At 37.1% G+C, this 16920-nt stretch overlaps 1 protein-coding gene across 4 annotated transcripts in view; it reads left to right on the top strand.

The window, feature by feature from the left end:
- CCDC126 (coiled-coil domain containing 126) overlaps positions 1-13769 on the top strand; it is a 42517-nt gene extending 28748 nt beyond the window's left edge. For all 4 annotated transcript variants that reach the window (XM_027539914.1, XM_027539912.1, XM_027539911.1 and 1 more), the window contains one exon: positions 11925-13769. In XM_027539914.1, the coding sequence (XP_027395715.1) occupies positions 11925-12109 (185 nt within the window). In that variant the 3' untranslated portion in view covers positions 12110-13769. The remainder of the gene's footprint in view (positions 1-11924) is intronic.
- Positions 13770-16920: the final 3151 nt, after the last annotated feature.

Below are 16920 nucleotides of genomic sequence, written 5' to 3'. Positions count from 1 at the left end.
ACTGAATGAAGAAAGATAACCAATGACTAATGTTAGAATTACCTGAAAAAGATTTTAAAGCAGTCAGGATTAAATGCTTCAGTGAGCAATTAATGAGCACAAAGAACAGAATGAAAGAGCAGAAAGGCTCAACAGGGAAACAGAAAGTCTTAGGAGATAAATAGAGCATATAAAGAAAAACTAAATGGAAATTTTTGGACTGAAAAATACAATGACTGAAATGAAAAGTATGAGTTAGCAGATTCACTCAAAAATAGCAAGGAGAGAACAGAGGATAGTATCAGTGAACTGAAATATAGAACGATGTAATTACCCAACCTGAACAACAGAGAGAAAATAGACTTAAAAAAAATTTCAGCACGTTAGCAACCTGTAGGATTATAACAACAGATGTAACTTTTGTGGAAGAAGAGAATGAGGGCAGAGCTGGAAAAATAATTCAAAAAAATTATGACCAAAAACTTTTCCAAATTTTTCAAGAGACACAGACCTCAGATTCAAGAAACTGAGTGAACCCCACGTATGATTAGTCAAAAAAGTCCATGCCCTGATACATCATAAGTAAGCGTCTGAAAACTTAAAAGAGCAACTTAGGAAAAAAAACACTTGGACTTACCTGGTGACCTTAGGATTCTGGGCTGTCACTGTGGTGGCCTGACTTCAATCCCTGGTCAAGGACGATCCCACAAACTGTGTGATATGGCCAAAAAAAAAAAACTTTTCAAAAGCACCTAGAGAAAAGCAGCAACACTTAATGGTGAGAAGACAATTCAAATGATAGTGGATTTCTCATCACAAACCATCAAGTCTGGAAATAAGTGGCATATGTATGTATATATATATTTAATTGGAGGATAATTGCTTTACAATGTTGTGTTGGTTTCTGGCATATTGTGTTTTAAATGCTTAAAGAAAGAACTCTTAATCCAGAATTCTATACCCAGTGAAAATATCCTTTAGGAATTAAGGGAAATCAAAGGTATTTCTTAGATGAAGGAAAGTTTGTGAGTTTGTTACCAGCAGACCCACACTAAGAAACAGCTAAAGAAGTTCTTTCATTGGAAAAGAAATGTTAAAAATAGAGGAAACTTGGAACAATCAGGAAGGAAAGAAAAACACAGTGCATAAAAATAAAGGTAGGTCACTAGGTTCTTTTTATTCTTGAGTTTTCTAAACTGAAGCAAAAATTGTTGAAGGAAAAATTATAACACTGTTTGATGTGATTCTAACTTTATGTAGAGGAAATATTTAAGGCAGTATCTTATAAATGAAGTAATTGGTAAAAGGATGGCGTATTCAGATTTTTAAATCTAAATAAAACAAATCAAGGAGAGGGAGAGATAGACTTTAAGAAATTCGCTGCTTATGCAGTTGTGGAGCTTGGAAAGTCCAAAATCTTCAGGGCAGGCTGAAAATTCTGGCAAAAACTGATGTTTAGGTCCTGAGTCTGAAGGCAGTCAATCTGGGGACAAAATTCCTCCTGTTCCAGAAACCGTAGTCTTTTCTTAAGATCTTCAGCTTACTAGATGAAGTATACTCACATTATGGTGAGTAATTACATTACTGAAAATCTACTGGTTTAAATGCTGTGCTAAGTTGCTTCAGTCATGTCTGACTCTTTTTTGACGCTATGGACTGTAGCTTGCCAGCCTCCTTTGTCCATGCGATTCTCAGGAAAGAATACTAGAGTGGGTTGCCATGCCCTCCTCCAGGAATTCCTGGAATTCCTGACCCAGGAATCAAACCTGAGTATCCTGTGGCTTCTGCGTTGCAGGTGGATTCTTTACCACTGGGCCTTGCTAATCCCATCAAAAAAGTACTTTCGCAGCAATATCCAGACTGGTAGATTTGTCTACATACCATAGCCTAGCCAGATTGACACAAAATGAACCATCGCAGATGATGGTTGTTCAGTCACTCAGTTGTGTCCTACTCTTTGCAACCCCATGGACTGCAGCATGCCAGGCTTCCCTGTTCTTCACCATCTCCTGGAGCTTGCTCAAACTCATGTCCATTGAGTTGGTGATGCCATCCAACTATCTCATCCTCTGTTGCTTCCTTCTCCTGCCTTCAGTTTTTCCCAGCATCAGGATCTTTTCCAGTGAGTCAGCTCTTTACATTAGGTGGCCAAAGTATTGGAGTTCCAGCTTCAGCATCAGTCCTTCCAGTGAATATTCAGGATTGATTTCCTTTAGGATTGACTGGTTTGATCTTCTTGCAGTCCAAAGAACTCTCAAGAGTCTTCTCCAATACCATAGTTTGAAAGCATCAGTTCTTCAGTGCTCAGCCTTCTTTGTGGTCCAGCTCTCACATCCATACATGACTACTGGAAAAATGGTATCTTGGACTCTATGGACTTTTGTTAGCAAAGTAGTGTCTCTGCTTTTTAATATGCTGTCTAGGTTGGTCATAGCTTTCCTTCCAAGGAGCAATCGTCTTTGAATTTCATGGCTGCAGTCACTGTTTGCAGTGATTTTGTAGCCCAAGAAAATAAAATTTGTCACTGTTTCCATTGTTTCCATATCTGTTTGTCATGAAGTGATGGGACCAGATGTCATGATCTTAGTTTTTTGAATGTTGACTTTTAAGCCAACTTTTTTTCTCTCCTCTTTCACCTTAATCAAGGGACTTTTTAGTTCCTCTTCACTTTCTGCTGTAAAGGTGGTATCATCTACATATCTGAGGTTATTGATATTTCTCCCTGCAATCTTGATTCCAGCTTGTGCTTCATCCAGCCAGGCATTCGTATGATGTACTCTGCATATAAGTTAAATAAGCAGGATGACAGTATACAACCTTGATGTACTCCTTTCCCTATTTTGGATCAGTCTGTTATTCTATGTCTGGTTCTAACTGTTGTTGCTTCTTGACTGGCATACAGGTTTCTTAGGAGGCAGGTAAGGTGGTCTGGTATTGCCATCTCTTGAAGAATTTTCCACAGTTTGTTGTGATGCACACAGTCAAAGGCTTTAGTATAGTCAGTGAAGCAGATGTTTTTCTGGAATTCTCTTGCTTTTTCTATGATCCAGTGGATGTTGGCGATATGATCTCTGGTTCCTCTGCCTTTTCTGAATCCGGCTTAAACATCTGTAAGTTCTTGGTTCATGTACTGTTAAAGCCTCACTTGGAGAATTTTGAGCATTACTTTGTTAGCATGTTAAATGAGTGCAATTGTATGGTAGTTTGAGCATTCTTTGGCATTGCCTTTCTTTGGGATTGAAATGAAAACTGACCTTTTCCAGTCCGGTGGCCACTGCTGAGTTTTCCACATTTGGTGGCATATTGCGTGCAGCACTTTGACAGCATCATCTTTCAGGATTTGAAATAGCTCAACTGGAATTCCATCACCTCCACTAGCTTTGTTGGTAGTGATGCTTCCTAAGGCCCACTTAACTTCACACTCTAAGATATCTGGTTCTAGGTGAATGATCACACCATCATGGTTATCTGGGTCATTAAGGTCTTTTTTTGTATATTTCTTCTATATATTCTTGCCACTGGTTTGTAATCTTTTCTGCTTCTGTTAGGTCCATACTGTTTCTCTCCTTTACTGTGCCCATCTTTGCATGGAATGCCTCCTTGGCATCACTGATTTTCTTGAAGAGACCTCTAGGCTTTCCTATTCTGTTGTTTTCCTCTATTTCTTTGCTTTGTTCATTTAGGACAGCTCTCTTATCTCTCCTTGCTATTCTTTGGAACTCTGCATTCAGATGGATATATCTTTCCTTTTCTTTGCCTTTTGCTTCTCTTCTTTTCTCAGCTATTTGTAAGGCCTCCTTGGATAACCATTTTGTCTTTTTGCATTTCTTTTTCTTGGGGATGGTTTTTTTTTTAATCATTTAAAAAATTTTTATTGGAGTTTAGTTGATTTATAATATTGTATTTCAGGTGCATAGGAAAGTGAATCAGTGATACATATATTCACTCTTTTTTATATTCTTTTCCCATGTGGGTCATTAGAGATTACTGAATAGAGTTCCCTGTGCTATGCAATAGGTCCTTATTTTCTATTTTCTATTTAGTAGTGTGTATATGTATATTGGGTTGTTGGAAAAGGCTGTTTGCTATGATCAGTGCATTCTCTTGGCAAAACTTTGTTAGCTTTTGCTTTGCTTTATTTTGTACTCCAATGGCACACTTGCCTGTTACTCCAGGTATCTCTTGACTTCCTCCTTTTGCATTCCAGTCCCCTATAATGAAAAGGACATCTGTTTTGGGTGTTAGTTATAGAAGGTCTTGTAGGTCTTCATAGAACCGTTCAACTTCAGCTTCTTTTGCGTTCGTGGTTGTAGCATAGACTTGGATTACTGTGATACTGAATAATTTGCCTTGGAAACTAACCAAGATCATTCTGTCATTTTTGAGATTACACCCAGTTACTGCATTTTGGATTATTTTGTTGACTGTGAGGACTTCTTCATCTTTCACTGCAAAGGATATAATTAGTCTGTTTTCACACCATCTGGTGATGTCCGTGTGTAGAGTCGTCTCTTGTGTTGTTAGAAGACAGTGTTTGTTATGACCAGTGCATTCTCTTGGCTTAACTCTGTTAGCCTTTGCCCTGCTTCATTTTATACTCCAAGGCCAAATTTGCCTGTTACTCCAGGTATCTCTTGACTTCTACTTTTGCATTCCAGTCCCCTGTGATGAAAAGGACATTTTTTTTTTTTTTTTTTTTTGGTGTTAGTTCTAGAACGTCTTGTAGGTCTTCATAGAACCGTTCAGCTTCTTCAATGTTAGTGATTGGGGCATAGACTTGGATTACTGTGATATTGAATGGCTTGCATTGGAAACGAACAGAGATCATTCTGTTGTTTTTAAGATTGCACGCCAGTACTGCATTTTGGACTCTTGCTGATTATGGGGGCTACTCCATTTCTTCTAAGGGATTTTTGCCCACAGTAATAGATATAATGGTCATCTGAATTAAATTCACCCATTCCAGTCCATTTAGTTCACTGATTCCTAAAATGATGACATTCACTCTTGCCATCTCCTGTTTGACCACTTTCAGTTTAGCTTGATTCATGGACCTAACATTCCATGTTCCTATACAGTATTGTTCTTTACAGCATCAGACTTTACTTCCACCACCAGACATATCCACAGCTGGGGGTTCTTTAAGCTTTGGCTCTGGCTCTTCATTCCTTTTGGAGCTATATCTCCGCTCTACTCCGGTAGCGTTTTGAGCACCAACCAACCTGGGGAGTTCATCTTTCAGTGTCATATCATTTTGCATTTTTCATACTGTTCATTGGGTTCTCAAGGCAAGAGTACTGACGTGGTTTACCATTCCCTTCTGCAGTGGACCACGTTTTGTCAGAACTCTCCACCATGACCCACCATCTTGGGTGGCCCTACACAGCATGGCTTATAGTATCATTGAGTTAGACAAGGCTGATGGTCCCTCCCATCAGGAAGGGACTGACTGTGGGGAAACTGGGCCTTACTCTGTTCGGGGAGGCCATGCTCAGTAAATCTTTAATCCAACTTTCTGCTGATGGGTGGGGCTGTGTTCCCTCCCTGTATCTTGGCCTTAGGCCAAACTATGTTAGGGGTAATAGTGACCTCTTGCAAAAGGATTTATGCCAGGATGCTGTGGCTCCCATGACTGTTGTAGTCAGTGCCCCTGATTACGCAGTAGGCCACTGTCAACCCACACCTGTGCTGGAGGCTCCAGGACACTCAGCAGCAAATCTGGCTCAGTCTCTTGTGGGGTCACTGTTCCTTTCTCCTGCTTCCTGGTGCATACAGGGTTTTTGTTGTGCCCTCCAAGAGTCTGTTTCCCCAGTCTTGTGGAAGTTCTGTAATCAAATCCCACTGACCTTCAAAGTTAAATTCCCTGGGGATTCTCAGTCCCTTTGCTGGATCTGCTGGATCACAGATGGTTAAGAGAGGTAAAGCTTCTGTATATCACTATGATTGGTAAAATGACTATCGTACATTATGTATAAGGTGTAATATCCAGAACAACTAAAACTTGCAGAGAGATACATTTAAAAACCCTTCAGAAAAATAAAAAAAAATTCTAAAAAGTACTCAAGTACCCCATAGGAAGGCAGGAAAAGGAAAACAGGGAAGTGAAAAAACAGAACAAACAAAAGATGAAATTTCAGGCTTAAGTCCTAATATACCAGAATTACATTAATTATTAGTGTTATAAATACACTAGTTTGAGGACATTGGCAGATTGGGTTAAAAAACATGACAAAGTATGTGCTGTCTACAAGAAACTCACTTCAAACTTAATGATACTGGCTGGCTGTAAGTAGAAGGATTGGAAAAGATATTTCATGCAAATATTTGTCAAAGGAATGCAGGGATGTCTACATTAATAACAGATCAAGTAGACTTCAGAGGAAAGAAAACTACCAGTGTTAGAGAAGGACATTATATAATCATAAAGGGATCAATCTACCCAGAAGAAATAACAGTCCTAAATGTATCTACAAAAATGATAGAACTGAAAATAAAAATGCATAAATCCACAATTATAGTTGAGAATTTAAACACTGCTCTCTCAGAAACTGATAAAACTAGGCAGAAAATCTACAAAGATATAAAAGACCTGAAGAACACAGTCTAAGCAATGGATTCCTACATATTTGGAAGCTCCATTAATAACAGCAAGATAACATTTTTTTTTCAAATTCTGTAAGCATTTTATTTATCATTGAAGAAGAAACACAGGAGCATTGTGTTGGCTTCAATGAGACCAAATAGTTAATCTTTAACATAGCTACCACATTCCAAAATAGAAGTCAACACAGGGGATATACATGGGTTTTAACAGTCCATAGAACATTTACAAAAATAGTTATCCTAAGACATAAAACAGACCTCAACAAATTTATAAGAATTGGGATCGTAAAGTGTATTCTGTGACTGCAGTGAACTCAAAATAGAAATAAAAGAGTGGTAATAGGACAATCCCCAAATGAAAGTGCAACATAAAAAATTGTGGGACACAGCTACAGCCATGCTGAGAGAGAAGTTTACTTTAGAAAAGTACATACTTTAGAAAAGAGAAGTCTTAAATGTATAATCTGAGCTCCCACCTCAAGAACCTAGAAAAAGAAGAGCTAAAGAAACCCAGAGCAGAGCAGAAAGAAGGAAATGATTAAAATAAGAACAGAAATAAATGAAATTGAAAGAAAATCAGTAGAGAAAATCAATGCAACAAAGAGCTTTTCCTTTGAAAGAGTGGGGAATAAACGGGCAAACTTCTAATAAGACTGACAGAAAAATTGCAGTGTCACTACAGACACTGCAAATATCAAAATAATTAGAGACTACTAAGAACAGCTCTACACATAAACATAGGAACTTATATGAAAGGGGTTGGTACCTCTAAAACTGTGAACTAGCACAGTCACCCAGTATGGAATAAGTAATTCGAATAGCTCTGTATAGGCATAGCTCAGAGATACTTGGTTCTAGACCACTGCGATAAAGCAAGTCATTCCAAGTTTTTGGTTTCACAGTGCATGTAAAAGTTACATTTACACTGTAGTTTATTAGGTGTACAATAGGAATAGCATTATCCAAGAAACCAAATAAATGTACACACTGTAATTAAAAATACTTTATTGCTAAAAAATGCTAACCATTATCTGAGCCTTCAGCAAGTCATATTTTTTTTTAAACTGGTCTTGCCTTGATGTCAATGGCTGATGACTGGTCAGGGTGGTGTTGCTGAGGTTGGCAGGCTGTGACAATTTCTTAACATAAAACAGCAGTGACGTTTGCCGCATCAGTTGACTGATTCACAAATGATTTCTCTCTAGTACGCCACGCTGTTTGATAGTGTTCTACCCACAGTAGAACTTCTTTCAGAGTTGAAATAAGTCCTCAAACTCTGCTGCTGCTTTGTCAACTAAGTTTATGTAATATTCTTAATGTTTTTTTTTTCTCTTTTTGTCATTGCAAGTCTTCATAGCAACTTCACTAGGAGTAGAGTCCATGTCAGTAAACCAGTTACTTTACTCATTCCTTAAAGAAGCAACTCCTCATTTGTTAAAGGGTTTTTTTTGTTTGCTAATTTTTTTTTCTGTCATGAGATTGCATCAACTCAGTGACAATCATCAGACTCCACTTCGAATTCCAGTCCCCATACTGTTTTCACATACCTGCACATCTGATCACAGATCACCATAACAAATACCATAATGAAAAAGTTTGAAATATTGCGACAATTACCAAAATGTGACACAGAGACATGAAGAGAGCAAGTGCTGTTGGAAAAATGGCACCGATACACTTCCCTGGCACAGGGTTGCCACAACCTGTCAATTTGTATAAAAAAAAAATCACAGTATTTACAAAGTGAGATAATGTTTGTGACTGTTAGGGAAATTGACTATAAGAACTTCCAAAAAGAAATCTTCAGGCCCAGGTGGTTGCACTGGAGAATTCTATCAAAAATTTTAATAGCAATTAGTATCAATCTTACACAGTCATTTCCAGAAAATAGAAGAGGAGAGAACACCTCCCAGTCCATTTATAAGGCTAGTATTAACTTTACACCAAAACCAAAGACTGCATTGGTAATAAAAACTAAAGACCAGTATCCCTCATGAGTATAGATGTGCAGGTCCTTAGGAAAAACTTAGCAAGTGGAATTCAACAACATATACAGAGAATTAATTACTGTTACCAAGTGGCATTTATTCCAGGGATGCAAGTCTGTTTTAGTTTTCAAAAAGCAGTCAGCTTAATCCATCATAGTAGAAGGTTAATGAAAAGAAAGAGGGTTACTGTAAGAGAGCAACCCAGGAATCCTTGTGGTGAAGGAAATACTCTGCATCTTGACTGTACCAGTATAGACTCTAGTAGTGATGTGTTATGTGATTTTGCAAGATGTCACTATTGGGGGAAACTGGGTAAAGGGTACTGGAATCTTGTGTTTGTTACTTCTTGCACTTAGATCATTATGTAGCTTTTCTTTTCTCGCTTAAAAACTAGGCTTTTTTAATGTACCTAGGCATTTAATTTGTATGTGAAGTTTGATGAGAACATCTCTTGATCTACTCACGAGATCTAAACAGTGTGCCTTGCACTCTTAAGTAGGGAAGTAATAAAATATTTGTTGAATGATATAATTTATTCAGCACTCAGTGGGAGAGGGTAGCTGTATTAAAAATGTAAAAGACTGAACAATTAATGTACACTTAATTACAGAGTTTATGAGGCTTTTGAAATGATTTTTACCTAGCTATTTGCTCTGATATTTAAATTAGCTTTTAGTTCTTAGGAAGCATTCTTGTTTTGTTGCTGGCTTCATAATAAAACTTTACAGTGAGTAATTTGCTTTGATCAAGAAGTGACTTCTAACTTTTCTCCCTTGTACAATTAAGCAGATTTTAGTGGCAGTAAAATATTCATTTGAATTTGAAAAATATTAATAAGGAAAAGTTTTTGACTTACATTTTAAACAATGTGTTTTATTTTCATTAGTCATTTTTGCATTTTACTATAATTGTGTTTCTTTTTTGTGTACACATGATTAATTTTATTTGTATCTGCCTCTCCTCACATTTATACAAATAGTAAAACCTATTGGGATATAAAAAAGATAAATCAAGATAGAGACATATAGGTATGGAAGTTTATTTTACTTTGTATAATATCTTTAAGGTTCATCCATTTTGTATCGTGTATTAGAGATCATTGTTCCTTTTTATGGCTAAATAATATTCTCTTGTGTGTGAATACCACATTTTGTTCATCTTGTCGCCTACTGATGGACACTTAGGTTATTTCCACCTTTTTGCTATTGTGAATAATTCTGAAATAAACACTGGTGTACAGGTACCTCTTGGAGTCTCTTTCACTTTTTAAAGGTATGTACCTGGGAGTGGAATTTCTGGGTCGTATGGTTTGATCCCTGGGTTGGGAAGATCTCCTGGAGAAGGGAAAGGCTACCCACTGCAGTATTCTGGCCAGAGAATTCCATGGACTATATAGTCCGTGAGGTCGCAAAGAGTCAGGCACGCCTGAGCGGCTTTCACTTTTACTTTTTTCATGGTATGTTTAGGTTTTTTAGAAACTGCCTGGCTGTTTTGCATGATGGCTATGCCATTTTATAGTCCCACTAGCCGTATATGTGGATTCTAACTTCCTCATGTTCTTGCCGGTGTTTGTTATTTTCCCGTTCTCTGATTATAGCCATCCTAGCAGGTGTAAAGTGATGTATCATGTGATGTTTGGTATTGTTTCACATGCTTACCTGATCAGTTGCATATCTTCTTTGAAGAAATGTTTTTTGCAAGTTCTTTGCTGATTTTAAAAATTGAGTTGTTTATCTTTTTATTGTTGGGTTTAGGAGTTCTTTATATGCTCTTGATATTAAGCCCTTATCAGATACATGATTTGGAAATATTTTCTTCCATTTTGTAGATTGTCATCTCCCTTTCTGGATAGTATCTTTTGATTTCCAAAAGTTTTAAATTTTGATGAAGTCCAATTTACCTATTTTATTTTTCTTCTACCTATTTTTTTTTTCTGATGACTTACTAACAGAACCATTAGCAATTTTTTGAGCTGTTGTTGAAATGATTTTTTTCTCTGATCACAGATAGGGGTTGGGGTGCCATTTTTGGTCCAGGGTCAACAAAAAGTAACAATATTAGATGTCACTGAATACCTAATATGTGCTAGGTGCCATTGGGAATCCTGAGTAAAAAGACTGAAAATGAAGCAGAGGGTCATAATTTCATTCTCTCTTTTTTTTTTTATTTTAATTGGAGGCTAATTACAATATTGTGGTGGTTTTGCCATACATTCACATGAATCAGCCATGGGTGTACATGTGTTCCCCATCCTGACCCTCCCTCCCACCTCCCTCCCCAGCCCATCCCTCAGGGTCATCCCAGTGCACCAGCCCTGAGCACCCTGTCTCATGCATCAAACCTGGACTGACGATCTATTTCACATATGTTAATATACATGTTTCAATGCTATTCTGTCAAATCATCCCACCCTCGCCTTCTCCCACAGAATCCAAAAGACTGTTCTTTACATCTGTATCTCTTTTGTTGTCTCGCATATAGGGTCATCGTTACCATCTTTCTAAATTCTATATATATGTGTTAATATACTGTATTGGTGTTTTTCTTTCTGACTTACTTCGCATAATTTCATTCTTGCCAGGTAAATTCTGCTGACATCATTGTAACCTCCCGGAGAGATTAGAAGATAGTTCCCCTATCATTTGCTAGTCAGAACTACTATCTGTACTGCACTAACCAGGTTCCTGGCTCTGCTCTGGTTCCTGGGTTCCCCCCACATTTCAGCCTGTGGAGGTTCTAGGTTTTTTTGTTTCTACATTTCATTGAGTTTCTTGCTTAGCTAGCTTTCTACCTTAGCTGCCTAGCCCACATCATCTTTACAGACTGCTTAAGAATCTCAAAGTAGGAGGAAGAAACCATTCCATTTTGAAAAGCTTCACTCATCACTTTGGGGAATTCAGATGAGAGAGGAAGTTATGTATCAGGAAAATGATACGATAAAAGTGTATTCTTTACGCTGTGCCACCCAGGAAGCCCCACCTCCATAGCAGAATGCGTATGGTCTCCTGAGGGAAGTACATAGCATCGTATTGAGAAAAAAAAAAAAGAATCTCAAAGTAAATGGATTTCTTACAGAGGGACTAACATTTTAAACTAGCCCTTAAATCTGTTTTATTGCATTAGAAAAGTGAATTTCCCCACATTTATAGCTGAAATTATTCCTATAAGAAGCTCTGTATGTGATACTATTGATTAAAATACTGAGGCTTTTCCTGTTTGTGGTTTGAGTACTTTCTTTCTAGTATATTTCAGATGATTCAATAATTGTTCATGTTTCCCGTCAAACTATGAAAGCACAAATATTAAGTGCTCTATCACTGTTTATTTTGATTTATTCTCATTTTTTCCCCCTAGCGGATCTAAGAAGAACAATTGCTGTCCTTTTGGATGACATTTTACAACGTTTGGTAAAGCTGGAGAACAAAGTCGACTATATTGTTGTGAACGGCTCAGCAGCTAGCACTACCAGTGGTACTAGTGGGAACCCAGTGCCACTGACCACAAATAAAAGGGTAAAAGCATCAGGCAGCATTAGATAGCAGTGGAAGATCACCTCGTGCTGCTACATTCACCATGGATTATATCCTATGGCAGAAAATCACTGGCTAGCATAGAGTAATACTTTACAATAAAAGCTCTGCGCATTTTCAAGGAATATGCTGGATTCATGGAACTTTAATTCTGTATATAATTTAAAAGTTATTAGTTTGCTTTCAGGCACATCTCTTCAATGCTGTACTATAGCCTTAAAGGGAATTTGGTAACATGGTTGATGTAGTAAGCAGGTAGGTGATCTTTGTATAAATCTTTGTGTTTGAGACCAAGTTGAAACAAAAACACTGAAAGACGGATTCATTTCTACAAAATATTTATTTAAATATATAACATTTTTTAGACAAATGAGGAATATTGTTATTGAATCGTTTTGTCATTTGTTATGGATAGATGTGAATGTTGGACTAATACTATTAGAAAATGTGCTTACTTCCAGTACTTACTATATTTTGTTATTCAGATTATGAGCAGAGAGAAAGGAAGTATAATATTGAAAATAGTGTTTTGAAATGATGACCCAAAGAATGTCTTCATTTGCACTATCCCTTCAGAATAACTGAAGGTTAATTATTGTATATTAAAAAAAATTACATTTGTAAGAGTATAATCTTGAAATGGGTAGTAGCCACTGTTCGTAAACTATTCTAAACATTGGGGCAATTAAATAACATTAAAATAGTAATCTCCAATCTCGTATGTAACATTTTCTTATATACTTGTATTCTGAAGAATAAAAAATATTTTTATGATGAGATTAAATATTAATTCATGATTTTTCATATAGATAAATGTTAATTTAAAAATATAACACTTTGATTATGCTGTCAAGAAAGCACATTATTTCCATATTTGGGTAATTTTTGCTTTTATTATATTGACAAGGAAGCGGGAAACTGAGATATTTGTGAGACTGGAACTCTTAAGGACTTTAGCCAGATGTGTATAATAAAATATTTGTGTTGCATTAAATTGTTTGGAAAATGTTAACATTATAGTATATAGAATATATACTCTTTATGAAATGTTGGATTTGTATGATATACAGTAGATATTCATTTTATGTAGTGACCATTTAAAAATAAGAGCATTTAAAATGTAATTTAAATTATGAAGATGGACTATCTTTTCAGGAAAACAGCTATTCTATATATAGCACAAGAGAGCTCAATCTTGGGTAATTCTGGTATCGAGCAAAGTACACCTTTATTTAAATTTTCCTTGTTGCAAATTTAATTGCCATATGGTGCCCTATGTTTCATAGTATTTATTCTCTAAGTGCAGCTAGCTTCTAGATTTAGACTGTATTGTATTTAGTTTTGGAAATTGTATTGTTCATTATTACAATGTGCTACCAGACGTGGTAGCAATAATTATACTGGTTTATTAAAGTAAGTATGAGAAAATACTTCTTGAAGGTATCTTTGCAAACTCTTCCCTGTACCCTGCCATTATGTGAAGAAATTATTTACATACCGTTTCCAGGTGAAGTTTGGAATAGTTGTTCAGTCTCTCATTAGATGTGTACATTTTTTGTTTTTGTTTTCAGGGATGAAATAAAATGTATTATTTGTACTTTAAAGTGTTATAAGTTTTCTTCTTTAATGATGATTGTTCTTTTAATAAATGGTAAGTGATTAAAAGGAATTTTAGATAATTTTGGGTTTTATTCCATCAATTTCCAATAGCTGTTTCAAAAGAGAAAAATGAAAGATTGCCTCATTCAGATTAGAAGAGTCTGAACTTGGGGATTGATGGGAACGAATTCTGAGGTTTGTGATTGGAAGTGGTTCCTAGATTTGTTCCCTCAAGTTGAAGTTTACTGTTGAGCCTTTTTTTTAATTTTAATTTTACATTGGAGCATAGTTGATTACCAGTGTTGTGTTAGTTTCAGGTATCCAGCAAAGGGATTCAGTTATACACGTGTCTGTTCTTTTTCAAATTCTTTCTTCATTAGGTTATTACAGAGTACCGAGCAGAGTTCCCTGTGTTGTACAGTAGGTCCTTGTTGATTATCTGTTTTAAACATAGCCCTGTGTACATGTCAATCCCGAACTCCCAATCTATTCCTCCCCCTCTACCCTTCCCTCCTGTTAACCATAAGCTTATGCTGTAAGTCTGTGAGTATATTTCTGTTTTGTAAATAAATTCATTTTTATCATTTTGTTAGATTCTGTATATAAGCAATATCATACGATCTTTGCCTTTGTCTGACTTCCTTCAGTTTGTATGATCATAATCTTCAGGTCCATCCATGTTGCTGCAGATGGCATTATTTCTTTGTTTTTAATGGCTGAGTAATATTCAAGCGTGTGTGTGTGTGTGTATATATATCTTTTTTTATTAGTGTCAGTATCTTTCAGACATCTTTCCAGAATGAATTTAGGGCTTCCAGTAAGTCTTTATTAGGTCAAATGTTACTTCATGTTGCTTCTTTTTGAGTGTTGATTAGCATTATTCATTTAAATAAATCATTTTTCATTTAGCTTTCTTGGAGTGTTTAATTCAGTCATCCACCCACTCTTTCTTTACTATTTCATATCAATTAGACAATAGTTAATACTGATTTTTTTTTTTCAGACCAAGAAGTAAACTTTGGTTCTGAGGATTCTCTTTAAATGGGAAGGTGATGCGAGGTATAATAGCAAAGTTTGAGGAGAGGAAACATTTTGAACCATTGGTGTTTGGAAATTTACCCATAACAGATTATGTTCAATTTTGAGATAAATGTGCTTTTTGTTTGCTTTTGCATCTTCAGAGTTTGAAAGGAGGAAAAAAAAATTCCCTTTTGAGTCTTTTCTTGAGATTGGAATTGGGAGTTTCAGGCCAGAAGCCTTGAGTGGATAATTGAAGCAGGAGAGCCCAGAAAGGGGATCTCTGCCAGGTAAAAAGGGCCACTGGCCTCTGCCTCTTGAAAGAGGCTCTACACGTTGTGTATTAAAACTATTCAAAACCACAGTGTGTTCTGGGAGGAAGGATTTGGAGAATTTATTTTTAATAATATCCCTCATGTGATGATATCATTACAGTAACACTGAACATCTACTAAGGGCTGAGCCCTGCACTGTGCCGTCATGTACAATGTCTTATTTTAATCTTCAAAACAGCATTGTGAGGTAGGTTCTGTTAATCCCCATTTTGTAGGTGAGGGACTAAGGTATGGAGAAGCTGGATATGAGGGCTCTGGTCACAGATCTTTTATGCTGTTCAGCAGAGATTCAGACCTAGAAGGGTTGGTTTATAGGGTCTGTGCTCTTGGTCACTGTGCCTTATCAGCTGTTCTGCGAATCTTGGCTTAAGTAAGCTCAAGCATTCTCCCTTCTTCCTCTTATCTTGTCCCCTGGACCTATGGACTTTTCTGTTGTGATCCAGGAGAGAGCTCCTCACTGTCCTCAAATGCCTGGGTCAACAAAGTGCATAGAGTCTAAAGAGGCATCACACAGTAGGTGCTGGGCTCCCAGGCATTGGTGGTAGCTCCGACCCAGGCTGATGGCCCAGGATGGCTGGGCCATTTGTGAATAACGGGAGATGAACACACACCATAGTATTTGGGAGCTTATGAACAAGCCTGTCACGATAGCGGCTGTTACATCACATCTTGGACTAAAGAGAAGGGAGGAATCAACTTGGTGCATATTCTCTAGGGTGAATAGAATCTGCTCAGTCTTCCCGTTAGGGCCATTTTTGTGTGTCCAGCATGGAATTTAGGGCACTTCTCCATCAGTATCTAGTATGTGTGTGCATGCTTGGTCGTGTCCGACTCTGCGACCTCAAGCACTGTAGCCCGCCAGGCTCCATGCAAGAATTTTGCCTGGATTTGCCAGGCAAGAATACTGGAGTGGGTTGCCGTTTCCTTCTCCAGGGGATCTTCTTGACCCAGGGATTGAACCTGCATCCTCCTGCTTTGGCAGGCGGATTCTTTACCACTGAGCCATGTAGGAAGTTATTGAGAGTATTTTAAATTGCAAAAGCTCTGAGTCCACCTGTTTTCTGTCTCTGGATGATTTCTGCTCACTGTACATGGTCCTTGCACTGATTACCAGCCTGGAATTAATCTCTCCATGGAGAAGTGAGGAAAATTTTTCATAGAATTCCTCTTTTTAGCATTTTCATTAATACTCATCCTGTATAAATAAAAGGGTTCTCTGGCCTTCCCCTGAATTTGATGTATTTAAAAGTAGAATGAATGTAAAGAATGTTTGTTGTGAGCTGTAACAGTGCATTTTAGCTAAAAATGCCCTTCTTTTAGCTTCCAGGCAAAGACACAGTTGGAGGAGAAAGGCAGTCAGAAGTTGGGGGTTGGAGGATTGACGTATTTATGTAGTTTATTCTCTCTTTATAGGCTGCTACTTTTTCTGCCTTGGGAAATAACTAAATGGTGCTTGGAAATAAACTCTTCCAGGAAGTTGCTATGAATATTGATAGTTTCAAGTAAAAATAACTTTCTCTTTACGTGGCTTAATTCTTCTTATCTTTTCCCCTAAATATCATGTGCTAAAAACAATGTTAAGTTTAAATACAGTGCTGAATAACCATGGTTAAAGCAGAAGAAAGGTTGCTCTTTTTTTGATTAAAACAAGTGACTTCTGACACAGAGTGTTAGCTTAGGGGCCCAGAGACCGCAAAAGTGGCCACTCTGCCTTCTGTTTCTAGAAAGAAACTTTTCCTGAGGCTGAAAAGGAAGCCAAGGCCACAGCTCTAAAAGGAGGAAGTTTTTCTTCCTGTCGATTAGGGCTCTGTTAACTTTATCGGAAATAATGAACTTGGAGAGGACATAAATAAGCTCTACTTTTTACAC

This window comes from Bos indicus x Bos taurus, chromosome 4 (genome assembly GCF_003369695.1).
Source record: "Bos indicus x Bos taurus breed Angus x Brahman F1 hybrid chromosome 4, Bos_hybrid_MaternalHap_v2.0, whole genome shotgun sequence".
NCBI classification, from domain to species: Eukaryota; Metazoa; Chordata; class Mammalia; order Artiodactyla; family Bovidae; genus Bos; species Bos indicus x Bos taurus.
This window is presented reverse-complemented; position numbering and strand designations above follow the sequence as displayed.